The sequence below is a fragment of the Doryrhamphus excisus genome, linkage group LG3 (genome assembly GCF_037039965.1).
Source record: "Doryrhamphus excisus strain RoL-2023G ecotype Guam linkage group LG3, RoL_Dexc_Guam_v1.1, whole genome shotgun sequence".
NCBI lineage: Eukaryota > Metazoa > Chordata > Actinopteri > Syngnathiformes > Syngnathidae > Doryrhamphus > Doryrhamphus excisus.
In genome coordinates, this window is record NC_136359.1 from 2,915,897 (window position 1) to 2,941,538 (window position 25,642).

Below are 25,642 nucleotides of genomic sequence, written 5' to 3' on the forward strand. Positions count from 1 at the left end.
TGTAATCATTTGTGGTAGTAATCATGAGTTCAAGTTGGGGTGAATAGGAAGTGGTAATTATCTGCATCTTATTCGGAATTCATAAAGGCCTTACATGGCACAGTACAAAAAGATTACACTTTTTCTTCTGGTTGGACTGATTTTATTTCCTTGTGACAACATTATGTTGTATTTTTTTTCTTACAGACACAAAGAGTTTTTCCTGTATAATGAGAACTGAATCATGTCAAATGTTTTTTTCCAAAGCACTCAGGAATGGCTTGGACTTTGTAAAACGGAAACATTAGTATGCTTATTGACGGCTGCTACCGAGGGTATAGACATAATGGAGGGTTCCACCTTTCTTCAGGAAGCAGTCATGCTCATGTGTTCCAGGTTGGAGCTGTCTCTGGCACACTCCCAGCAGGTCGTCAAAGAGAATATCCCTGTCGTAAACCTCCAGCCTCAACACGTCATTTTCCTGGGCCTTGAAGTAGGAGAACTCTTCCCCCCACCAAGGATTAATGTTGTTATTACGGACTGCTGTTTTACCCAAAGAGGCAGAGCCGCAAAACACCTTGACGTAGCCGTCTGTGGTCCCCAAAATGTCAGAGGGGAGATTGCTGGCACGCAGGTTAGACACCCTGATCTGGGCCTGAGCCACAGTCAGGGAAGCCAGCACCAGAAGCAGAAGGGACAGACGGGAACAGGCCATGGCTGTAAAGGAAGTGGGTGTAACAATTAAACACTTCATATGACAAGTCTTCATCATGTTGAATATTTTATTGTATTATTTAGTCAAGTGTGTCAGGGGAGGCAAAAAAAACCCCCAAAAATTAAAAAAACTTCGCTTTGGTTCCAATTTTCTACAAGAAAAGCTCTGATAAAACATTCCACTGTTCTCAAATATCTTACTTTTTATTTTTCTACACAAAATAAGATGAAAAATAAATAAACAAATCAAGAATAAAGAAAATCAATCAATCAGAAATAAATAAATATAATAATAAAACGGCAAATAATAAAAACTTAAGAAACCACATACAGTTGGTGGGTAGACAAATTATTTTTTTCAGATTAAAATGAACAAAGCATTATTAGAGCCCTGTAGACTGTAAACACAACTATAGTCACATTTATACTCTTTTTATTTACAACATATTGCGCAACTGCAGGGTCTTGAGACACATGCTAACTCGCAAACTAGAGAGCTAGCGACCTAAACGGTAGCCTTTAAGTTATTTCCTTTAAACTTAAATAGCCAAAAACTTACCACTTCCACACGGATAGGGAGGATAACTATTAACAGTTATTTAACCTTTAACATGAACATTAATCAAACGTAATAATTTTTTCTGGGTACATGATACCATACAGCATCCATATCAAACTTGCGCGGGCTGCACTAACATTAAACTTTCATATCAAGGCGGGGGCCTCAAACTAGTGTCCTGCGGGCCACATTTAAAAATGTCACCAATTTAAAAAAAATCACTTCAGAGTTTTAAGTCTAAGGCACATACTACTTAGTATGGTAATTCATTGCTGCTGTACTCATTCCACTTAAACAATACGCACATGGCTAATTAATATGGTAATGTATTCATGTATAGCGACTTCAGCTGATAATACTTCTGTCAACTGGAAGTCGAGAGAGCGCGAGAGAGAGGGAGAGCGCGCGAGAGAGGGAGAGCGCGCGAGAGAGGGAGAGCGCGAGAGAGCGCGAGAGAGACAGGCGACGAGAATCACTGCGTGAGGTAGGTAATGTTAGCCGACACCAACTTGTTAAATGTACTATAATATACTAATTTGTTTTGGACTTGACTCTAACTCTAACTCCTAGATGGATATCAGAAGGTTATTCGCCCGCAGCAGGGACAAAGCAACAAGGAATGAGAGAAGTAAGTGTCCTCGTAAGTCCTAGCTAGCTAGGCAACAGAAGAAGCTAAGTTAGCTAACATTATTCCTTGTATCAAGACAACTACATTAATTTGCTGTACGAGCTGTCGGGGGAACTTGCAGTTAGTTTTATCAACTTGTAACATAATGTTGGTGCTGGTTCTGCTCAGGAACCAGCATCCTGAGTTATCAATGATGACTTTGAGTAAGCTAGTGTTAGTTGACAGATATAGCCTATGGATTCAGTGGTCCTTAAATGGTCTATCTTCAGGTAGAAAAACGTGTTCCCCTAAGATGAAGTCGTGAGCCACATTTTGAAACCATTCAAGTTTATTTCACTTAAAACGGCTCCACACTTGGCTGAGAAGCACAATGGGGCAGGATAGGCTTCACCATTTTGCCATCATGTCAGTGGAGAGTGAGGAACTTTCCAAGTGATTGACCACTTTGCAAAAATGAAAACAAGACGTTACAGTTTACTTCCCAAAAAATTATTCCCTGAAGAGACACACAACAGTTGTTGTGTTTTTGTAGTGGTTTAGAAGTCTAGCGTAAAGTCCACAAGTAGGCCAAATGCATTACTGCAGTACATTTCAGGTGGATCAAATATCTAGACAACAACATAGTCTGATATGATTTAATAGTTTAAAGATGTATATATGTTCTTCGATGATAAATAAGTGCGCACTTTGCACGCTCTCATGAATTATTTGTGCCCCAGTACAGTATCAGGTCTAGTGACGCCCAGAATTTAGTTTTAGTGTTCCACCTATATTTCAATCTTAAATAAAATCTATAATCATTCTGCAGTCATATAACATTGCTCACATTAATATCTGCAGGAGTGCAGGCAAGCTGTATGTGATACCTAGCAGGTCTTACCTGTGGTCTTGGTGTCTTGTTTCTCACCTGTGTTAGATGTTGTGTGTTTTTAAAGACCAGCAGGACTCATATCAGTTTGATAACGCTCCAACTTTATGCTCGGAAAGCACAGCCTGCTTCATTCTCAGCGTTACGTAACCCAAAAGCATAATCGGCTCTGGTAGGTTCAATCATTTAGAATGGAAATACTATTTCCAAATACTTGTACAACCTATACAGACTTGGAAAGCAGAAGTACAGGTACATATGGACAGTGAAGGACATGTGATGGTTATGCCTTTAAACACCATCACAATTAATTTGAAATCAAACTCTCAACTTGCAGGAGACTGAAAAATTACATGTAATAATAACCATTTTAATACCATAACCAATAATAACAATAATCACACCAAGGAATTGAAACACGAATCACTCAAATTGAAACACTTGCGATGGGTGGAGTTTTCACTTCTGAATTGTTGCTTGGGGGGGGGGGGGGGGGGGGGGGGCAGCTATTTATTTAGGTGGCCCATCACCATCCACCACCCTCAGTATTGGCATCGTACTTTCAGCTGCTGTGAGGACAATTAATACAAAAATGTACATGCTGGATCAGATGATTACATTACATTTGTATACTGAAATGTCAGTGTTTTGAAGAACTTTAGAAGCAGGACTTGAATTTAAAAAAAAATGCTTATCATGCACAATCCTTTTGTGAGACATAAGCACATGTCTTTCTCTTTTCTGTGCATTCTGAAGATATACAAACAGATAAAAAGATGGAGCTAAGAATGCATATAATGGGAAACATTTATTCCACCTTCTGAACAAAACTGAAATCAATGCACCAAGATAGGAAGTTTTCATGCTTAAAATGACCAAAATATGACAAAATATTGTAATACATGTTCTCATGAGGCGGCACGGCGATCGAGTGGTTAGTGTGCAGACCTCACAGCTAGGAGACCAGGGTTCAATCCCACCCTCTGCCATCTCTGTGTGGAGTTTGCATGTTCTCCCCGTTTTCCTCCCACATTCCAAAAACATGCTAGGTTAATTGTCCATATCCAAATTGTCCATAGGTATGAATGTGAGTGTGAATGGTTGTTTGTCTATATGTGCCCTGTGATTGGCTGAGAGTCCAGGGTGTACCCCGCGTCTCGCCCCAAGATAGCCCCTCGTTAGGAAAAGCGGTAGAAAATGAATGAATGAATGTTGTCATGAATGTACCTGTTACTACATGGTACCCTGTACTGTATATAGAACCATAAATCCTTGTTGGGAGGGTTTTAATATCTGTGTCTTTGGATCATATTCATACAGTATCTGCAGAACCCCACAGAAAAGAGAAAGATGTGTTCATGTATCATCTATTGATCATTCAATATACAGCAAAAACGTTCACATCACATTACAAAAATTAGTGTTGCAACTGATTTTATTTTCTTTTGACAACACAACGTATGTTGGAATTGCTCTTCCAGACAGATACAAAGAGTAGTAGTACAATGCAGTACAATGAGAACTGAATACTGTAAGGTATGGTTGGTGCTTTGCAAAAGAGACTAGATGCTTATTGATGGCTGGTGCTGAGAGTGTAGTTGTAAATGAGGGTTCCACCTTTCTTCAGGTTGCAGGCATATCCGTGGGTTCCAAGTCGAAGTCGCGTCTGGCAAACTCCCAGCAGGTCGTCAAAGGGAGCATTTTGGTTATAAACCTCCAGCCTCAAGACATCATTTTTCTTGGCCTTGAAGTAGGAGAACTCTTCCCCCCACCAAGGACTAACATTGTTATAATGGGCTGCTGTTTTACCCAAATAGGCAGAGCCACAAAACACCTTGACGTAGCCGTCAACGGTCCCCATGTCAGCTTGGAGGTTGGAGGCACGCAGCCTATACAGCCTGATCTGGGCCTGAGCCACAGTCAGGGAAGCCAGCACCAGAAGCAGCAGGGACAGACGGGAACAGGCCATGGCTGTAAAGGAAGTGGGCGTAACAATTAAACACTTTATATGACAACTTACCACTTCCACACGGATAGGGAGGATAACTATTAACAGTTATTTAACCTTTAACATGAACATTAATCATCATATTGAATATTTAATTTTATTATTTAGTCATGTTTCAAAAAGTTTAATATTTCATTTGCGGATTTCTTGTTCAAATGCAGGTCAGAAACCTGACAGAGTGAGTGGCTTTTTGGCTTACACGACAGGCGTGCCTCAGGACTCCCTCCTGGGGCCCCTACTTTTATCATTTACCTTTCCCACTTATATTTTCCACAGGTTCAGGCGGTCTAGTGGTTAGCGTGCAGACCTCACAGCTAGGAGTCCAGGGTTCAATTCCGCCATCTCTGTGTGGAGTTTGCATGTTCTCCCCGTTCTCCTCCAGGTACTCCGGTTTCCACCCACATTCCAAAAACATGCTTGGTTAATTAGCGACTCCAAATTGTCCATAGGTATGAATGTGAGTGTGAATGGTTGTTTGTCTATATGTGCCCTGTGATTGGCTGGCCACCAGTCCAGGGTATACCCCGCCTCTCGCCCATAGACAGCTGGGATAGGCTCACATTAAACAAATACCGAGACTAAGCTTCTCGCTACTGAAATCCAATCAGAACTGGGTTGATTAATAACACAAAAACACGCTAACCTGGTTCCACTGTAGGCTTACTAAACTTTGAATATTGACTTTTTATATTGTTTGTGTTAACTTTTGTTGATTAAACAGCTAGCTAACGGGATAACTTCCTGATATCTTCTTTACAAATACATTGTTCACTGAGATTTGCAGATTGAAGCATATTGAAAAACTCTATAATAACTACTAAATTATGTATTTATTGTCTGTGCATATGTACTGTGAGAGCTAATACAACCAAAGTCTAAACCTAGTTCCTTGTTTGTGTAAGCATACTTGGCCAATAAAGCAAATTCTGATTCTGATGACAAAAAGCAAGTTGGGCAACAATTAAAAGAAAAAAAATTCAGATCAGTTTAGTTTTAGTTTTCTACTTTTGATTTTTTTTTTTTAAATGGCATGACCATTCTGCCGTCATAATGTCATGCCGTAACATTAGTCACAGCAATGTCCTGGCAAAGAAAAGGTAAAGTAGCTGTATGTGATACCTAGCAGGTCTTACCTGTGGTCTTGGTGTCTTGTTTCTCACCTGTCTTAGATGTTGTGTGTTTTTAAAGGCCAGGAGGACTCATATCAGTTTGATAACGCTCCCACTTTACGCTCGGAAAGCACAACCTGCTTCATTCTCACCGTTACATAACCCATAAGCATAATCGACTCTGGTAGGTTCAATCATTTAGAATGGAAATACTATTTCCAAATACTTGTACAACCTATACAGCAGAAGTACAGGTACACATGGACAGTAATGGTAATGGTTTAATTTCATTTGAACATGCATCAGATTATTGAATGCATCCCATAATCAGTTCACAGTTCCACATGCCCAAAAGTAGTAGGAAGAAGCAAAGCTTATTAAATCCTACCCCTCCATCTGGTACTTTTACAATCAGTAACTGTTACATTTGTTCACGTCCTGCTTTCCTAATTTAAGTTTTTTTGTTTTTTTACTTCATTTTATTTTTTAATTAATTTTTATTTTTTTAATTTTATTTAATATTTTTTTATTTTGTAAAAAAAAATATTTTTTATCACGTACCAAAGTACAAGGTGATATAGTAAGTAGTAAGTGTCAATATAGTGATATATATAGCACATCATGACTGGTTCAAGACTCTTCATCCTTGTATTTAGCAAACATCAACTGCTTGTATTGTTTCTTGAATTGGCTCATCGTTGTGCATTGTTTGACTTCCTTACTCAATCCATTCCATAGTTTGATTCCGCATACTGAAATGCTATGGCTTTTTAACCTTGTCCTAGCATAGAAGTGTTTCAGATTTCGTTCTTTGCTCCAGGACCTCTGCTCTTTCCGTCCTGGTCTGGAACCTTCTGGCTTCAGTGACAAACTAGCTGATGTGAGTTTTCTCTTCTATTTTTAGGACTTTCCTATTCCACCTTGAAGTCAACCAATCTGGAAGCTTAAAGAGTATTTTCTGTCTTCCCTTGCAGTCATGAAGTACTTCAAGACCTCTGATCTGAGACATCGCAGCCTCACAGCTACGCAGGAAGTCTGTTCTGAGACCTGATGGCTGTCCTCTCTGAGACTTCCAGACATAATTCTGAGGCTCTTCTGAGGGCTGCTATGCCTTCAAGCATTTCTTGTGGTTGCACAGTTGTGCTGACGTTATGCAATTCTTTAGCTTTAGCATTAGTCAGGTTCTTTTCTGGACTATGTACATCTGCCAGTACTACATGCTCACCGCCCTTTAGAGACATCTTCTTCACTGCTCACTGGTGATGTGCTTCATTGCTTGGCACACACAAACATTGTTCAATGTACGTACGTATATAGTATATGCATACATACATATATACGTACACATAGTATGTGTATGTATATCCACTATATGTATGTGTCACATATATATACATATAACATGCATATATACATAAATGAATACATATATATATATATTTAAACAAATATATATTACCTTTATTGATTTATTTTTACGCTTTGCAGCAAAGGTCAACAATACAATCATGTTGGAGCATGAAACTATAAAAATAGAACACTGTCCCAATATGAGTAATTATATGTTTTTGTGCAGAGGAATCGGGATGGTGAGAAAGTCCTCAGCCAGAATGACTTCTACCCGATGATCATCATCCTGTAGGACTTGTTCAGCCTGATGTTGGAGTTCAGAGACATCTTCGTCATCTTCATGGCGCTCCAGTGAGCTGGGTTTATACCTCTGGCTGAAATGGTACAACGCTAATCTTCTAGCACAGCAGGCCCGCGCAAACACTGCTGCCATCTGAGGCGTGCTATGTCCATGCTCCACCGCCTTGTCCCTGTGCTCGTCCCCCAGTGTGGCCTCGTGCACCAAAAGGTCGGCCCTCTGGCAGACCCTCACGGGTCCTTCACCCAGCACCGAGCTGCAGTCTCCCAGAATGCACACTTTCCTCCCAGGGATGCTTTCTTCTAGGACCTCGCTGGGTAAAAGCAAACGGCCACTCTCCAGGGTCACTGGGTGACCCGCTTTCAGACGCCCGTAGGAGGGACCTGGTCTCAGGCCTGAAGAGGACAAGACACCCTTTAAGTGTCACACACATACGGATGTATGCCTATATATGTATAAATACATATGCCTATATATGCACATATGCATATAAACATATGCACATAAATATATGCATATACACACACATGCATATATATACAGACACACACATGCATATATATACACGTGCATACACACATGCATATATACACACATATGCATACACACATGCATATATACATACACATGCACACACATGCATATATACATACACATGCACACATGCATATATATATGCACACACATGCATATATACATACATATGCACACACATGCATATATACATATGCATATAAATATACAAACATGCATATATACATATGCATATAAATATACATGTATACACACATGCATATATACATATGCATATAAATATACACATGCATATATGCATATAAATATACACACATGCATATATACATATGCATATAAATATACACACATGAATATGCATATAAATATACACATGCATATATACATATGCATATATATATACACATGCATATATATATGCACACATGCATATATATACACACACATGCATATATACATATGCATATACACATATGCATATATATACACACACATGCATATATACATATATACACACATGCATATATACATATGCATATATGTACATATGCATATATGTACATACATATGCATATAAATATACACATGCATATATACATATGTATATACTATATACATATATGCATATAAATATACACATGCATATATAGTACATATGCATATATATATATACACATGCATATATATAGATACACACACATGATTATATACATATGCATATAAATATACACATGCATATATGCATATAAATATACACACATGCATATATACATATGCATATAAATATACACATGCATATATACATATGCATATAAATATACACACATGCATATATACATATGTATATATATATACATATATGCATATAAATATACACATGCATATATACATATGCATATATATATACACATGCATATATATATGCACACATGCATATATATACACACACACATGCATATATACATATGTATATACTATATACATATATGCATATAAATATACACATATGCATATATAGTACATATGCATATATATATACACATGCATATATATAGATACACACACATGCATATATACATATATATACACACATGCATATATACATATGCATATATATACATACGCATATATATATACACATATGCATATATATACATATGCATATATATACACACACATGCATATATACATATATATACACACACATGCATATATACACACATGCATATATACATATATATACACACACATGCATATATACACACATGCATATATACATATGCATATATGTACATATGCATATATGTACATACATATGCATATAAATATACACATGCATATATACATATGTATATACTATATACATATATGCATATAAATATACACATATGCATATACTATAGTACATATGCATATATATACACATGCATATATATAGATACACACACATGCATATATACATATAAATATACACATGCATATATACATATGTATATACTATATACATATATGCATATAAATATACACATATGCATATATAGTACATATGCATATATATATACACATGCATATATATAGATACACACACAGGCATATATACATATATATACACACATGCATATATACATATGCATATATATACATACGCATATATATACACATATGCATATATATACACATACGTGCATATATACATATGCATATATATACACACACATGCATATATACATGCATATATACATATATATACACACACATGCATATATACACACATGCATATATACACACACATGCATATATATATATATACACACACACATGCATATATATATACACACACACATGCATATATACATATGCATATATATATATACACACACATGCATATATACATATGCATATATATATATATATATATATACACACACACACACATGCATATATATATATGCATATGTATATATGCATGTGTGTATATATGCATGTGTGTATATATGCATGTGTATGTATATATATGTATATATGCATATATACATATGCATATATATACACACACATGCATATATACATATGCATATATATACACACATGCATATATACATATATATACACATGCATATATATACACACATGCATATATACATATATATATACACATGCATATATATACACACACCTGCATATATATATATATGCATATGTATATATGCATGTGTGTATATATGCGTGTGTGTGTATATATATATGTATATATGCATGTGTGTGTATATATATGCATGTGTATATATATGTATATATGCATGTGTGTGTATATATATGCATGTGTATATATGTATATATGCATGTGTGTGTATATATATGCGTGTGTGTGTATATATATGTATATATGCATGTGTGTGTATATATATGCATGTGTATATATATGTATATATGCATGTGTGTGTATATATATGCGTGTGTGTATATATATGTATATATGCATGTGTGTGTATATATATGCATGTGTATATATATGTATATATGCATGTGTGTGTATATATATGCATGTGTGTGTATATATGCATGTGTGTGTATATATATGCATGTGTATATATGCATATATACATATATACACACACATGCATATATACATATATATATACACATGCATATATATACACACACATGCATATATACATATATATACACATGCATATATATACACACACATGCATATATATACACACATGCATATATACATATATATACACACATGCATATATACATATATATACACACGCATATATATACACACACATGCATATATACATATATATACACACGCATATATATACACACACATGCATATATACATATATATACACACGCATATATATACACACACATGCATATATACATATATATACACACACACGCATATATACACACACATGCATATATACATATATACACACACACGCATATATACACACATGCATATATACATACACACGTACATACGCATATATATATATATACACACATGCATATATATATATACACACACATACGTGCATATATACATATGCATATATATACACACACATGCATATATACATATATATACACACATGCATATATACACACATGCATATATACATATATACACACATGCATATATATATATGTATACACACACATGCATATATACATATGCATATACATATATATATACACACACATGCATATATATATATATATATATGCATGTGTGTATATATATGTATATATGCATATATACATATGCATATATATACACACATGCATATATACATATATATATATACACATGCATATATATACACACACATGCATATATCCATATATATAAACATGCATATATATACACACACATGCATATATACATATATATACACATGCATATATATACACACACACACATATATATACACATATGCATATATATACACACACATGCATATATACATATATATACACACACGCATATATACACACATGCATATATACATATATATATACACATGCATATATATACACACACATGCATATATACATATATATACACACACACACGCATATATACATATGCATATATATGTATATACACACACATGCATATATACATATATACATACACACGTATATACACATATGCATATATATATACACACACACATATATATATACACATATGCATATATATATACACACACATGCATATATATATACACACACATATATATATACACATATGCATATATATATACACACACATGCATATATACATATGCATATATATATACACACACACATGCATATATACATATGCATATATATATACACACACACATGCATATATACATATATACACATACACATGCATATATACATATATACATACACACGTATATATACATATGCATATATATATACACACACACATGCATATATACATATATATATACATACACACGTATATATACATATGCATATATATATACATATATATATACACACACATCCTTCAATTATTTTTAGGCTTGTTCTGTAATGTTTTCTATGTAAAAAAAAATCCCTGTTTTAATTGATTTTTATGCCCCAACATCTAAATAGGCATCAAGTGGCCTCACCAAGTTCTTTCAATAGTTCGGTTTTCAGTCTCCCGGGTCGATGGCGTTCCTGAACACAAAATCCAAATGAGGGAATGCGGTGAAACAACCTGAAGGCCTTCACGGTGAACTTGTCGTCTTCAAACAGGAAGTAGCAGTCAGACGAGACGTCCAGAGAGATGTTTGCACCGGGCTGCTCCTGAGACAGCAGGGGCCCGCACTCTCTGGTCAGCTGGAAACACAACTTGTCATTAAGCTATTGGAGCCATTTTGTAGTCATGCAAAGTCAAACGAGGACAAACCTCCACGCTCAGCTGACCTTCCTCTGGACTTTGGTCCTGTGTGGGCTCCAATTCGTGGACTACAAAATGCAATAAATGTTTTTAAAAAAGGTTCTTCATTAAAACACGCTCATATAAATTTGTGTTCTCACCAGCGTAGGGGAAGAGCAGCTGCGAGCCCGTAAGGCCGAGCGTAACCCTGAGAAAATGGCGGAGGCCCCGGGGCCCGTAAATGTCCACACACTTGACGCTGCGTTGGGGGTCAGAGGTCAAGTTGAGGCTGACAGTGCAGAGGAGACCAGGCAGACCAAACAGGTGATCTCCGTGCAGGTGAGAGATGAAAACCTTGCTGATTCGTCCTGGGGTCATGACACAATGTGAATGGAATGGTATTTTATTGTATCACATGTCACATTTATATCACATTTAGTTGCAAAGGGTTGGTCAAATATATGAATTTTTAAAAAAATATTAAGGAAATTTGCGACCATTTAGTTTTATTAGTTGTCATTTTCAATTCCATTAACATTAAGCCAATCCAATATATAAGAATTTGGTTGAAGCCCACCATCCGGGCACTTAGTCACGTGTCCAATGTGAGCAGGAAGTGTATTCAAAACAAGTGTTTTAACTCCTAACTTGTCTGGAATTAACGCTTTCTCGTATTTTTGAGTAATTAATACGATAATTCAAGTTATATATTGTTTTTTTTAATTAATATTAGGAGCACTGACCGGCTCGCAGCTGGCTCTTCATTAGTTGAGTCTGCGTCCCTTCCCCGCAGTCAAACAGCCAACAGTCGCCTTCGTTCCGCAGCACCAGAGCCGAGGCTCCGCGGTGAGGAGACGGGTACGCCGAGCCTGTCCCCAGAAAAGTCACGTCCATAGTCATGGTCGCTGCCTCTTAAAACTAAAGAATCGGAGGGCGCGGGTAGCTGGATGGTAACAGTCGTCGCGTAGTGATGACGTACACCTGGACCGTGGCGCATTCAATAATCCAACTCAGTAGCAGTTTCCTGTATTGTGTCGATCGTTCATGTAAAGTGTTTATCAACATGTATTCAACAAAAATAAACACAAGCAGTTAATACAGACGAATACGTATATTTTGAAAAAAAGTTTTTAATCACTTTTCACAATGTGTATTAATAAGCAGCATCAACATTCTGTTCTTTGCAAACAGGGTAAGGCCATTTTTTCATGTTCAGCACTGACACCACAACAACATGAAACACAGTAGGACGCAGCAACTTCATGGAGGTTTTCTTCAAATAAATATATGACAGTAACATTTCACTGCAGTCCCAAGATTACTACAAAAAGCATTCATCCAAAATGGATGCATGGTTCAAATAAATGTAATTAAAACGTCAAGTCAAATTAAAAGTAATAGGCTAGTTAGTAGGTAATGGTATAGGTAATGAGGTTAGTTAATTAGTTTTCCAGTGTGTGAGGTCAACAATGCTTTTTGTGTACAAAAAGTCTTAAAACGGCGGCAAATTAGAAAAATAGACCTACAAAACTGCTCATATTTATGTTGTGCAAAATGACTATGCACTATAAAAATATCAATAACACATAAAAAATATTGTCTTGATTTAGATGATGACGTGAGTTTGTCTAGTTAGCAACTAGAAGAAACTGACTGATTCCAGAGTTTTTCTAGTAAAATATAGAATCTAAGTTGGTGACTGTGTATTTTCCAAGTCTAAAAAACATCTAGATTTAAATCCATTTGGAGAATATGATGCATTCATGGCATCTTAATCAGTAACTTCTGGTTGAATCCATCAAAGAAAGAAACAACATGGAGGGAAGAAGGCACAGCAGCTTGAGACCACGTATATTTTTTACACCTTCTACGCTACAAGGGAGTATGTTTTGAGGACAAGACATAATGAGAAAAAATTGTTCAGTGACACTTGAAAAAGTTAGTACATACCCCATGAATGTGATATCCACTTCCCTGTGGGGGCAAAAACAAGCTCCAAACTAACCACATTTTTTTGTTTTAAAAACAGAATGTGGAATGGGGAAAAAGTCAAGCTAGGCAGATTAACTCTAGCGATCTTACTAGCTAGCTGCCGCCAGTGACAGCAAGGCAAAGCGTGGATCATACCAGAGCACAACATTGTAGCATCACTAATCTCCACACAATTTTGAGACAGCAATACAAAACAAATCAACAGTGTGCTGTGAATGAACAACAATAGTAAACAACTCCTACAGCTGCCGTAAATAAGATAACACTGAGTGGAGTGGATATTGGTTCAGCTGCTGCGTGATGATTCTTCTATTTGGAGTGCTTTTAAAAGGTAAATTGCAAAGCATTTAGTACTAAAACAATATTTTCACGCTGCTGATTTCCACCACTAGAGGGCAAACAAGATTCACAGACATTGTTCTTAAAGGAGCACAGCGCAGTTACCTCCTTAGGTAGTTTTGGGGCTGAAGCTGACCCCAGGCCAGTCGTAAGTATCCGGCAGGAAGGAGTCATAGTCGGTGTTCCACGCGGTTGCACGCACAAAGGCGTTCTTGTCCACTGGCTCTGGGTAGCGAAACGCCATGCCTTTAGCGTACACGTACTCCACCACCTGCAGTCATGAAAGGTTAGATACCAAGTAATGGAGCGTTTGAGCAGTTTGGACTACATGTCTTACCTTGGCGGCCATCTGGAGGGAAACCTCTCTGATGTTGGAGAGAGGCGGATACAGGCGGCCTTCCTCCAGCTCTTTATCAGTTAGCTGTTCTGCCAGTGTCTGGAAGACCGGTGGTGAAGTCATACATATTATATGAACCATGACAAGGGTATAAGCTAAAAAGATAGAACATAGAGAACACATATAGACAAACAACCATTCACACTCACATTCATACCTGTCGTTAATTAACCTAGAATGTTTTTGGAATGTGGGAGGAAACCTTGCAATGCACGGGGAGAACATGCAAACTCCACACAGAGATGGCCGAGGGTGGGATCGAACTCGGGTCTCCTAGCTGTGAGGTCGACCGCCGTGCAGCCCTGAATATGTGATGTTGCGCAGAAAATTAGCAAGAAAAAACACAATCATAATTTTTTTTTTTTTAATACTGAGAAAAAAGTTGTAATATTACAGGAAAAGAAGTACAAGTTGCCATGTTATGAGTGGTTAACAAAGAAAATATTTCAAGACTAAAGTCATAATATCATAACAATCAGTCAATAGTTATAAAAACAATAAAAATCATTATACTTTATACACAAAAAATCATTATTATTTATTATTATTATTATTTATGCCACCTATTCACGGCGGTCTAGTGGTTAGTGCGCAGACCTCACAGCTAGGAGACCAGGGTTCAATTCCACCCTCGGCCATCTCTGTGTGGAGTTTGCACGTTCTCCCCGTGCATTGCAAGGTTTCCTCCCACATTCCAAAAACATGCTAGGTTAATTAACGACTCCAAATTGTCCATAGGTATGAATGTGAGTGTGAATGGTTGTTTGTCTATATGTGCCAGTCCAGGTTGTACCCCGCCTCCTGCCCAAAGACAGCTGGGATAGGCTCCAGCACCCAAAAAAAAGCGGTAGAAAATGAATGAATGAATGAATGCCACCTATTCATGTTATGTTAACAGACGCCTTATTTAGCCTGTTGTTCTCCATGTTATTGTTATTACTATAACTTACCTTCAAGATGAAATAGATAGGTATTTTATTTTCTTCTTCATTTTGCATTTTTGGCTGCTGGAGCGACTTATAGTCTGGGAAATATGTTATATTGCTTCCCCTTTCTAGCTAGCATGCAAACGCCACGCACACTAGTCCACTGCGCGGCCCGAGACATAGCATCAAGGTTCTTAAATGAGGAAAAAAGATAGAACCTTAGCCGCTTCCAAGAACACGGTGTCACTGATGTGTCGTACTCCACTCAGGATCACAGCCAGAGCCACGCCTGTCACAATAAAAAGGCAACAACAGATTTAAACGTACAGCAGCTCCAATCTAATGGCCTCTAAGTTGTCACCTGGGAAGATGTAAGCGTTGTTTCCTTGTCCGGGGGTGAAGACTCGTCCGTTAGTCAGAGTTACTGGACCAAATGGGCTACCACTGGCGAAAAGACATCGCCCCTTTATGTGTGTCGTGGAATAGATCAAAAATTAAATAACAAATCAATAAATCCATGAAATGTTTTTGTTAAGTGTACATCAGTGAGTGTGTAGGCGTCCTCTGCTGTGCACTCTGCCTTGGCTGTGGGGTTACTCAGGGCGAAGATGATTGGCCGCTCATTCAGGGTCCCCATGGCCTTTATCACATCATGGCTGAACAGTCGGCCGGCTCCGGCTACTCCTGCGGTCAGGTGACAAAAACATCAATTCAAGTCCCAAGTTCAATTCAAGTTTAGCTCTAGCTAAATTCATGACTGCTTCTATCAGGCAGGAATGTCAGGAATGTCGACAAACCAGTTCAACATGCATCAACTCCGCCTAAATATTCCTGGCTTACCGATAATAGCTGTAGGTTTGATGGTGTTGACAGCATCCAGGAAGTTGTGAACGTCACCCGGACTGTCGTGAACAAACGCTTCTTGGTTGGTGTCCATCGTCTGCGTTCTTCCCTGAAGACACAAATTGGTAACTGATAGCTTCAAACCAACAACAGTCCATGTACCGTTGAGCAGCATAACTTCATTGAAGCAGTCTGGAGGAAGCGAGGCAGACTACGTCTCCTTATAATCTATTCTGTGTCCCGTTCACTGACCTTTACAAGTAAGCCATCTTTGTCAAACAGCCAGATCTTCTCCCTGGCCTCCGCCTGCGACATTCCCAATTCCATCATGGCCATGACAATCAGGTTTGCGATGCCAAGAGCAGCCTGTGGACAGGACAGGAAGTAGAAAATTACATATGCAGTCATGCTTCAAACATCATTAAAGTTTTTTTTTTTAAGAGATGAGCCAAGGCGGCACGGTGGTCTAGTGGTTAGCGCACAGACCAGGGTTCAATTCCACCCTCAGCCATCTCCGTGTGGAGTTTGCACGTTCTCCCCGTGCATTGCATGGTTTCTTCCCACATTCCAAAAACATGCTAGGTTAATTAGCGACTCCAAATTGTCCATAGGTATGAATGTGAGTGTGAATGGTTGTTTGTCTATATGTGCCCTGTGATTGGCTGGCCACCAGTCCAGGGTGTACCCCGCCTCTCGTCTGAAGACAGCTGGGATAGGCTCCAGCACCCCCCGCAACCCTTGTGAGGAAAAAGCGCTAGAAAATTAATGAATGAATGAATGAACCAGGGCGGCACGGCGGTCGAGTGGTTAGCATGCAGACCTCACAGTTCAGAGACCAGGGTTAAATTCCACCCTCGGCCATCTCTGTGTGGAGTTTGCACGTTCTCTTCGTGCATTGCATGGTTTCCTCCCACATTCCAAAAACATGCTAGGTTAATTAGCGACTCCAAATTGTCCATAGGTATAAATGTGAGTGTGAATGGTTGTTTGTCTATATGTGCCCTGTGATTGGCTGGCCACCAGTCCAGGGTGTACCCTGCCTCACGTCCGAAGACGGCTGGGATAGGCTCCAGCACCCCCACAAGCAGTAGAAAATGAATGAATGAATGACATGAACCATTACATTACCTCTCCCGCTCCCAGGAAAAGCACCCGGTGTTCCGTGATCGGCTTCCCTGTGGCTCTCTGAGCTGCCAGCAGACCAGCAAGGGCGACTGATGCAGTGCCTGTCATCAAGAAAATACACATTTAAATACAGAAAATGAGCCAACAATCAATATTATTGATGAATATATTGAAGTGGTGACAACAGTTGAGCATCTATGTATGTAAGTACTTGTATTCATCTTCAGCATAATTGAATAAACCTTGAATATCGTCGTTAAAGGTGCAGTACTTTTCCCTGTACTTCCTCAGGAAGCGGAAGGCGTTGTGGTTCCCAAAGTCTTCAAACTGTATCAAGGTGTCTTGCCCGTATTTGTCCACCACGGCCTCCATGAACTCATCAATGAGGTCATCATACGCTTGCGAGCGGTCTCTCTTCTGGTACAGGCCCATGTAGAGTGGATCTTTAAGGAGAGTCTGAACGGAAAACCGGAACAGATTCGTCAGGAATGATGGGATTTTATGTTTTGTTTTTTTTCCTCTCCACGTGCAGCATCTTGCCACCTTGTTGTCCGTGCCCACGTCGATCACCACGGGGAGACACTTCTCAGGTCGGATGCCGGCACAGGCGGTGTACAGGCAGAGTTTTCCGACAGGGATTCCCATGCCATAAACTCCCAGATCCCCAAGGCCTAGAATACGCTCTCCGTCAGTCACTACTACGGCCTACAGTCAGAAAGAAAGTTAGGTCAAGAGTTAGCGTACTGATTTTGAAGAGCGTACTCACAGCCACATTGGTCTCTGGCCAGTTGTCCAGGATGGAGCGGATGTGTCCTTTATCCAAAATGGAAATGAACAAACCTCTGTTGACAGAAACAATTAAACATTAAACGGTGTCACTTTTTGTCTAAATAACTGTGATCGATTCCTTACTTGGGCCGTCTAAAGATGTGTCCATACTGTGTGCAGGCCAAGCCCACAGTGGGAGTGTAAACAATTGGCATCAGCTCCTCGATGTCCCCCATCAAGACTCTGTAGAAGAGCCTCTCGTTCCTTTCCTGGATGCCCATCAGGTAGATGTACCTGAACAGGAGGAAAAAACAAAACAAAAATTTAAACCATCAAAGAAGTTCCGTCAATGTTTGACACAACATTTACTTTTCAAGGGGATCTGTCATTTTCTTCAGGTTGTTCTGGAAGCGCATGGCCTGGAGGTCTTGTGTTTCTACTTTAGGGGGCAGCAGGCCGTGTATGCCCAACATTTGTCGCTCCTGTAAAGAAAAGGCCATTCCCTGTGGAAACATAACGAGACAAGAACATGGAGATCAGTAGAGTCTAGAGTCAAAAAGAGCAGCATCATAAACACATTAATAATAATACAACAATATTTATTGTCAACAGAATGTACACGTAGTACATTTTGACACTCATTTCAGAAAGTGAAACTCATATATTACATAAATTCTTTACACATATAGAGTGAAATGTTATCAATGCAATATCTTTATATTTTTGCAAGCATGGTGAATATGGATTACATTTAATGAGAAACAAAAATTATGTGTCTATATTGTGAAAAAGTGGAAAATCATAGTGCAACCCTAACTAACTCATCTGAAATACAACTGAAATATAGCTTTCCATTCTGACATGTTGGAATGAGTTAAGAACTTTTTTTAGTTTTTAATTCTTGTAAAAAAATTTAAAAAAAACTTCTCATTAAAATACAAATTTTTTCTCATAATATTTTTATTTTATTCTCGTTAGTTTTGGGCATTTTGGCTAAATTTTCCAATTATTTCAACAGTTTTCTCCTAATTCTGAATTTATTTCAGAATAAGTTAAGAACACTTTTTAGTTTTTAATTATTGTAAAAAAAAATCTCATTAAAATACAATACTGGTAATGGTAATGGTTTAATTTCATTTGAACATGCATCAGATTACAATTGAATGCATCACATAATCAGTTCCCAGTTCCACATGTCCAAAAGGAGTAGGAAGAAGCAAAGCTTATTAAATCCTACCCCTCCATCTGGTACTTTTACAATCAGTAACTGTTACATTTGTTCACTTCCTGCTTTCCTAATATAATTAATTAAAAATATATATTTTAAATAAAAAAATATTTTTAATTTTTATTTTAATGACAATTTATTTTTTGATTATGTTAATTATTTTAATTATTAAGGAAGGAAAGAAGAAAGGAAGGAAGGAAGGAAGGAAGGAGACCTATCTCAGGGAGAAGCAGCCAGCTGAGAAAAAAGAGCACGTAAAGGCAGGAAGGAAGGAAAGAAGGAAGGAAGGAAGGAAGGAAGGAAGGAAGGAAGGAAGGAAGGAAGGAAGGAAGGAAGGAAGGAAGGAAGGAGACCTATCTCAGGGAGAAGCTGCCAGCTGAGAGAAAGGAGCACGTGAAAGCAGTTGGTAAAAAAAGGAAGGCAGGAAGGAAGGAAGGAAGGAAGGAAGGAGACCTATCTCTGGGAGAAGCTGCCAGCTGAGAAAAAAGAGCACGTAAAGGCAGGAAGGAAGGAAAGAAGGAAGGAAGGAAAGAAGAAAGGAAGGAGACAAGAAAGGAAGGAGACCTATCTCAGGGAGAAGCTGCCAGCTGAGAGAAAAGAGCACGTGAAAGCAGTTGGTGGAAGGAAGAAAGGAAGGAAGGAAGGAAGGAAGGAAGGAAGGAAGGAAGGGAGGAAGGAAGGAGGGAGGGAGGAAGGAAGGAAGGAAGGAAGGAAGGAAGGAAGGAAGGAAGGAAGGAAGGAAGAAAGGAGACCTATCTCAGGGAGAAGCTGCCAGCTGAGAGAAAAGAGCATGTGAAAGCAGTTGGTGGAAGGAAGGAAGGAAGGAGGCAGGGAGGGAGGAAGAAAGGAAGGAAGGAAGGAAGGAAGGAAGGAAGGAAGGAAGGAAGGAAGGAAGGAAGGAAGGAAGGAAGGAAGGAGACCTATCTCAGGGAGAAGCTGCCAGCTGAGAGAAAAGAGCATGTGAAAGCAGTTGGTGGAAGGAAGGAAGGAAGGAAGGAAGGAGGGAGGAAGGAAGGAAGGAAGGAAGGAAGGAGACCTATCTCAGGGAGAAGCTGCCAGCTGAGAGAAAAGAGCACGTGAAAGCAGTTGGTGGAAGGAAAGAAGGAAGGAAGGTGGGAGGGAGGAAGGAAGGAAGGAAGGAAGGAGACCTATCTCTGGGAGAAGCTGCCAGCTGAGAGAAAAGAGCATGTGAAAGCAGTTGGTGGAAGGAAGGAAGGAGGGAGGGAGGGAGGGAGGAAGAAAGGAAGGACGGAAGGAAGGAAGAAAGGAAGGAAGGAAGGAAGGAAGGAAGGAAGGAAGGAAGGAAGGAAGGAAGGAGACCTATCTCTGGGAGAAGCTGCCAGCTGAGAGAAAAGAGCACGTGAAAGCAGTTGGTAAAAAGGAAGGAAGGAAGGAAGGAAGGAAGGAAGGAAGGAAGAGGGCGTCGCCTGCAAGAAGCCAATACAAATGAGGTTGGGGTGCACTGTACAGTCACATATGAATGGGGAACTAATGTATAACATCTGAGCCTCCTTATGCTTCAACAGTGTGAAGATACAAGGCGGGGAGGCTCACCCTGCAAAGTGCAGAGTCATGCTGAGTGGAGTGAAATGACGACTTTGCTGGAGATTTGAGGTTATTGTGTGATGATTCACAGCACAGCGGACGGTTGGTGAGGGAACACTTTACATGGAAGGTTGGAATGTACTATTTATAGCATGACAACACTTCTGCTGACGTCTAAGTTTGGAAGAGTTGGGTTCCAGTTGGGTTCCACAGCTCATCTGTGCCACAGTGAAGGAAATGCAGCAATTCCGAATGAGAGCAGTTCTGCTGTGGGAAAGTGTTACGTATGCAGGTGGTGAGTGTGCAGAACGTTGGGTGGCTTTGGCCAGACGGTCTGATTGATGTTCTGAGATTTGATTTGCTGCATGGAAGGAGCGTCTCCACTTTCATAAATGAAGGCAGAAAGCTTTTCGTGGATTTATTGTCATAAGTGCATGCATAAGCATGTAAATCAGATATACGATCAAATATATATATATATATATATATATAGGGCATTAACCCGGTTTAGATATAACATAAATACTGTACATACATGCATATGTTGCATAGGGCCACTAGCAGAGTTCATAACGAGGTCAAACATGATTTACTTTGTTAGTGCGGGGGTTGAGCATGAGCGGCTTCCCCTTCTCTTTGGTGTGGGCCCATCTGCAGGCAGACACACACACCGGCCTCCAGGAAATGGTACTCCTTAGCCTGGACAACATGGTGGACTCTCTGGAAGGTGTGAGGCTGGAAAACTGAGAGAAAAAAAACAGCATTGTAGTATTATGTCATGTACCCTAAATGCTCCAATCAACGCTTCTATTCAATTAATTATTGTTTTCTATACTTGCTGTGGGCGTGGTCTATAAAAGCAAGTTTGATATGGATGCTGTATGGTATCATGTACCCAGAAAAAATTATTACGTTTGATTCATGTTCATGTTAAAGGTTAAATAACTGTTAATAGTTATCCTCCCTATCCGTGTGGAAGTGGTAAGTTTTTGGCTATTTAAGTTGAAAGGAAATAACTTGAAGGCTACCGTTTAGGTCTCTAGCTCTCTAGTTTGCGAGTTAGCATGTGTCTCAAGACCCTGCAGTTGCGCAATATGTTGTAAATAAAAAAAGAGTATAAATGTGACTATAGTCGTGTTTTGTCATGTCTACAGGGCTCTAATAATGCTTTGTCTACCCACCAACTATATGTGGTTTCTTAAGTTTTTATTATTTGCCGTTTTATTATTATTATTATATTTATTTATTACTGATTGATTTTCTTTATTCTTGATTTGTTTATTTATTTTTCATCTTATTTTGTGTAGAAAAATAAAAAGTAAGATATTTGAGAACAGTGGAATGTTTTATCAGAGCTTTTTTTTATCAACCCCACAAGACGACAGTAGCTGCGTTTGAAGTATCAAGGCTGGTCAGCATCTGGCATCCTTAGCACAGCATCAGCACATTTCTCAAGGCACCAACAAAGACCAACACTAAAAAGAGACGATCCACACTAAAGGATTAGAACCACTGAGGTCATTAATCTGCGTGTAAACGTCAGTCAGTGATTTGGTGTGCGTGATTGGAAAAGAAATAACAAAGCTTTGAAGGGATCGACATAATCCTTCACATGAGGAAGGACAACTGAGAAGATGACACACAGCGCCTAAATGTCACCCAAAGGAAATACTAAACAGTCTTGTAAGCAAATTTCAAGTCTGGAGCAATTGATTGCACTTCCTGTCCGTTTTCTAAAATGACTCAGAACGTTCTAAACCGAGTTTCACGCTAACTTCAACATTATGTCTGGCCTACACCCAACAGTAGTACCCTTAAAAATGTTGTGTTATGTGCAGTGATAACCTTTGTATGACTCTCCCACGATAAAGCACAATATAGTATAAGTGGAGATAAGACATGCAACTATAAACACACCATTTGATAAAAAAAAAAAAATATTATTGCCAACATACTTTTTGCAAAGTGTCATGAACCGATTTTTAAAATGACACCCTGAAGTTGTACAAGTGGGAATCTGACTAAAGTGGATAGTGAAACCAGTAAGATTCCAGTCCAGCATTACCGTCTTGCAGTTGTGTTCAACTTAAGAATGCTAAATATTCATGAATAAAATAAAAAATTGTGTTTACCCCATAACAATAACAGTGCTTGACTTATTTTCATATTATGATTGAAATATAAATTGAAATTTTTAATGGCGTGACAGTTAGGATTTTGACATCAAATGTTTCACTGCAGAAATGGAAGTAAAGATAAAGAAACAACTCGCTCTTTTTATTGACATTTATCATTCTCTCTCACATAAAGCGTGGTAGTTTTATGAGGTCAGGCGTGAATCAGTATCGGTATCAGTATCACACTGGGACCATTCATTTTAACAATCACATGGATTGCGTTAACTTTAAAACCTTTTTCAGCTTTGCTCAGTCAAACCGCTGACAAAACCTCGGGTAATATCAGTGTATTAAAGATAGAACACATAAAAATAATTAAAACATTGTAGATACACACAAAATGGCAGACGCCTCCAATGCTGTTACTTTTTAACTTTAATGCAGAATGACACAACCACAATACTTAAGGGATTTGGCAAATTAAGGACAAAAACAATATTGCTAAAATGAAATATTATTCATTTCAATTATTCATTGAATTATGCTTTCTTGTCTGGGCTTTTTTTTTGCAGCAAGAGTTGGAAAGTAGTTGACCCTGAGGTTATATCTATAGTTATATTTCATTACTGGTTGTTTACAAAGAAATGTCAATTGATTTTTCTGGCCTGCTTTAAGAGACATGTAGCTGAAATTTGAATGTAAGTTTACTTTCTGCTTTGGAGGAAAATATTTAGTTATTATCTTCCTGTGTGTTCGAAATGTGTATTTTTAGGGGTACATAATGACACAGCTAGCATAATCACAATGAAATACATCGAGGGTCAGTGTTGCTTTTAGGGACTATTTTCTCCATGTTTACAGTATAGTATAGAGACTATTTTCTCTATGTTTACAGTATAGTATAGGGACTATAAGGACTAACTATTTGTTTACAGCATGGTACATAAAAATCTCAATAGAAGTAGTTAAACTGGAAGCTAACGCTGCCATTGAGAATGAATTGAGCTTCTAGCTAATTAGCTAGCTAAGCCTGCTATCTCGTGCGGCCAATAATAGTAAAAATAACCACTAAATAGCTAGCTAAGCCTGCTATCTCGCGCGACAATAATAGTAAAAATAACCACTAAAACAGATTTATTGAACAACAAAAGTGACAATAGTCATTTTTGTGTAGCTCGTATAATACATTAATGACACCAAGAAGGATTTAGTATTTTTAAAGGGTTACGAGAACATCACAGACGAACCTCCCCCCCAAAAAACTCTCAACTCTCCTCCCGATAAGAGCCTTCATTCCACACACTTCCTCGCTTTTACCTGCTAGTACTGGTCGCTCTTCTTTCAAGTTAATCCCTCCAAAGCATAGTTTATGTCTCTCCGAGCGGATTTGACAGCTCTTGACGTCCTTCAGGCAAGTACACCGCACACTGATGAGCTTGAAGAAGACTGGTCAAGCACAGCCGAGAGGACGGAAGACGCTCAGCCAATCAGAAGCCGGGATTCCCCTTCAAGGTTTTACCGTAAACAATGGTGTGCGAAATGCTGGTTTTAGCGTGACGTCACTTTACCGTAAAGACTGCAAGAGAAAGGCTTTTAAATTTTGACCTATTTATGATGTTTTAATAAGATTAAGATAATTAAATCAAAATAAATGAATTAAAATGTAAAATTATTTTAAAAAATGTCTATAAATTATTCATAAATACTGTGAATTATTATAAAAAGGAGCAATTTCATGAACCTAGAATCTAATAATTATTTACATATATACATACCACTTATGAAGACCAGATTAGAAAATACATTAAATAAGTATGAAATACTGTGATTAGCTGGGATAGGCTCCAGCACCACAATAAGCGGTAGAAAATGAATGATTTTAATTGACTAAAATCAAGCAAAATATTTTGAGG

At 38.3% G+C, this 25,642-nt stretch overlaps 4 protein-coding genes and 2 long non-coding RNA genes across 6 annotated transcripts; 2 read left to right on the plus strand and 4 right to left on the minus strand.

Moving 5' to 3' along the window:
• Window positions 1–191: 191 nt before the first annotated feature.
• Window positions 192–2,806, minus strand: LOC131128041 (perforin-1-like). Its single transcript, XM_058070527.2, has 2 exons — window positions 2,761–2,806; window positions 192–696 (listed from the first exon to the last, which is right to left on the minus strand). The coding sequence occupies exon 2, from the start codon at window positions 692–694 to the stop codon at window positions 293–295; it is 402 nt and encodes a 133-aa protein (XP_057926510.2). The 5' UTR covers window positions 695–696; window positions 2,761–2,806; the 3' UTR covers window positions 192–292.
• Window positions 1,675–8,033, plus strand: LOC131128043 (uncharacterized). The gene is made up of 6 exons (XR_013627153.1): window positions 1,675–1,736; window positions 1,823–1,880; window positions 5,033–5,138; window positions 6,686–6,745; window positions 6,840–7,597; window positions 7,703–8,033. It is a non-coding gene; the product is annotated as an uncharacterized LOC131128043 (long non-coding RNA).
• On the minus strand, window positions 4,177–5,917 carry LOC131128042 (perforin-1-like). The gene is made up of 2 exons (XM_058070529.2): window positions 5,890–5,917; window positions 4,177–4,719 (listed from the first exon to the last, which is right to left on the minus strand). Exon 2 carries the CDS (start codon window positions 4,715–4,717, stop codon window positions 4,319–4,321), a length of 399 nt encoding a protein of 132 aa, XP_057926512.1. The 5' UTR covers window positions 4,718–4,719; window positions 5,890–5,917; the 3' UTR covers window positions 4,177–4,318.
• Window positions 7,329–13,468, minus strand: elac1 (elaC ribonuclease Z 1). Its single transcript, XM_058070525.2, has 5 exons — window positions 13,193–13,468; window positions 12,611–12,817; window positions 12,480–12,538; window positions 12,199–12,409; window positions 7,329–7,908 (listed from the first exon to the last, which is right to left on the minus strand). Exons 1-5 carry the CDS (start codon window positions 13,347–13,349, stop codon window positions 7,424–7,426), a joined length of 1,119 nt encoding a protein of 372 aa, XP_057926508.2. The 5' UTR covers window positions 13,350–13,468; the 3' UTR covers window positions 7,329–7,423.
• LOC144898258 (uncharacterized) lies at window positions 12,102–19,048 on the plus strand. The gene is made up of 4 exons (XR_013627154.1): window positions 12,102–12,788; window positions 18,090–18,274; window positions 18,363–18,491; window positions 18,604–19,048. It is a non-coding gene; the product is annotated as an uncharacterized LOC144898258 (long non-coding RNA).
• me2 (malic enzyme 2, NAD(+)-dependent, mitochondrial) lies at window positions 13,564–25,193 on the minus strand. The gene is made up of 15 exons (XM_058070523.2): window positions 25,047–25,193; window positions 22,206–22,355; window positions 19,209–19,342; window positions 18,984–19,133; window positions 18,838–18,913; window positions 18,615–18,776; window positions 18,314–18,527; window positions 18,075–18,172; window positions 17,199–17,312; window positions 16,944–17,055; window positions 16,645–16,787; window positions 16,465–16,567; window positions 16,322–16,392; window positions 15,118–15,216; window positions 13,564–15,051 (listed from the first exon to the last, which is right to left on the minus strand). The coding sequence occupies exons 2-15, from the start codon at window positions 22,320–22,322 to the stop codon at window positions 14,890–14,892; spliced, it is 1,755 nt and encodes a 584-aa protein (XP_057926506.1). The 5' UTR covers window positions 22,323–22,355; window positions 25,047–25,193; the 3' UTR covers window positions 13,564–14,889.
• Between the last annotated feature and the right edge of the window lie 449 nt (window positions 25,194–25,642).

Bases quoted from the DNA above. Each gene is read 5' to 3' on its own strand.
- LOC131128041 (XM_058070527.2), bottom strand. From the start codon at position 694: ATGGCCTGTTCCCGTCTGTCCCTTCTGCTTCTGGTGCTGGCTTCCCTG.
- LOC131128042 (XM_058070529.2), bottom strand. From the start codon at position 4,717: ATGGCCTGTTCCCGTCTGTCCCTGCTGCTTCTGGTGCTGGCTTCCCTG.
- elac1 (XM_058070525.2), bottom strand. From the start codon at position 13,349: ATGACTATGGACGTGACTTTTCTGGGGACAGGCTCGGCGTACCCGTCT. The intron at 12,818-13,192 runs GTCAGTGCTCCT...TCATGACCCCAG, and splicing joins GAAGAGCCAGCTGCGAGCCG to GACGAATCAGCAAGGTTTTC. The intron at 12,410-12,479 runs GTTTGTCCTCGT...TTGTGTTTCCAG, and splicing joins AAGGTCAGCTGAGCGTGGAG to CTGACCAGAGAGTGCGGGCC.
- me2 (XM_058070523.2), bottom strand. From the start codon at position 22,322: ATGTTGTCCAGGCTAAGGAGTACCATTTCCTGGAGGCCGGTGTGTGTG. The intron at 18,914-18,983 runs GTAAGGAATCGA...TTCTGTCAACAG, and splicing joins CACATCTTTAGACGGCCCAA to AGGTTTGTTCATTTCCATTT. The intron at 18,528-18,614 runs GTGGCAAGATGC...TTTTCCGTTCAG, and splicing joins ACGTGGGCACGGACAACAAG to ACTCTCCTTAAAGATCCACT.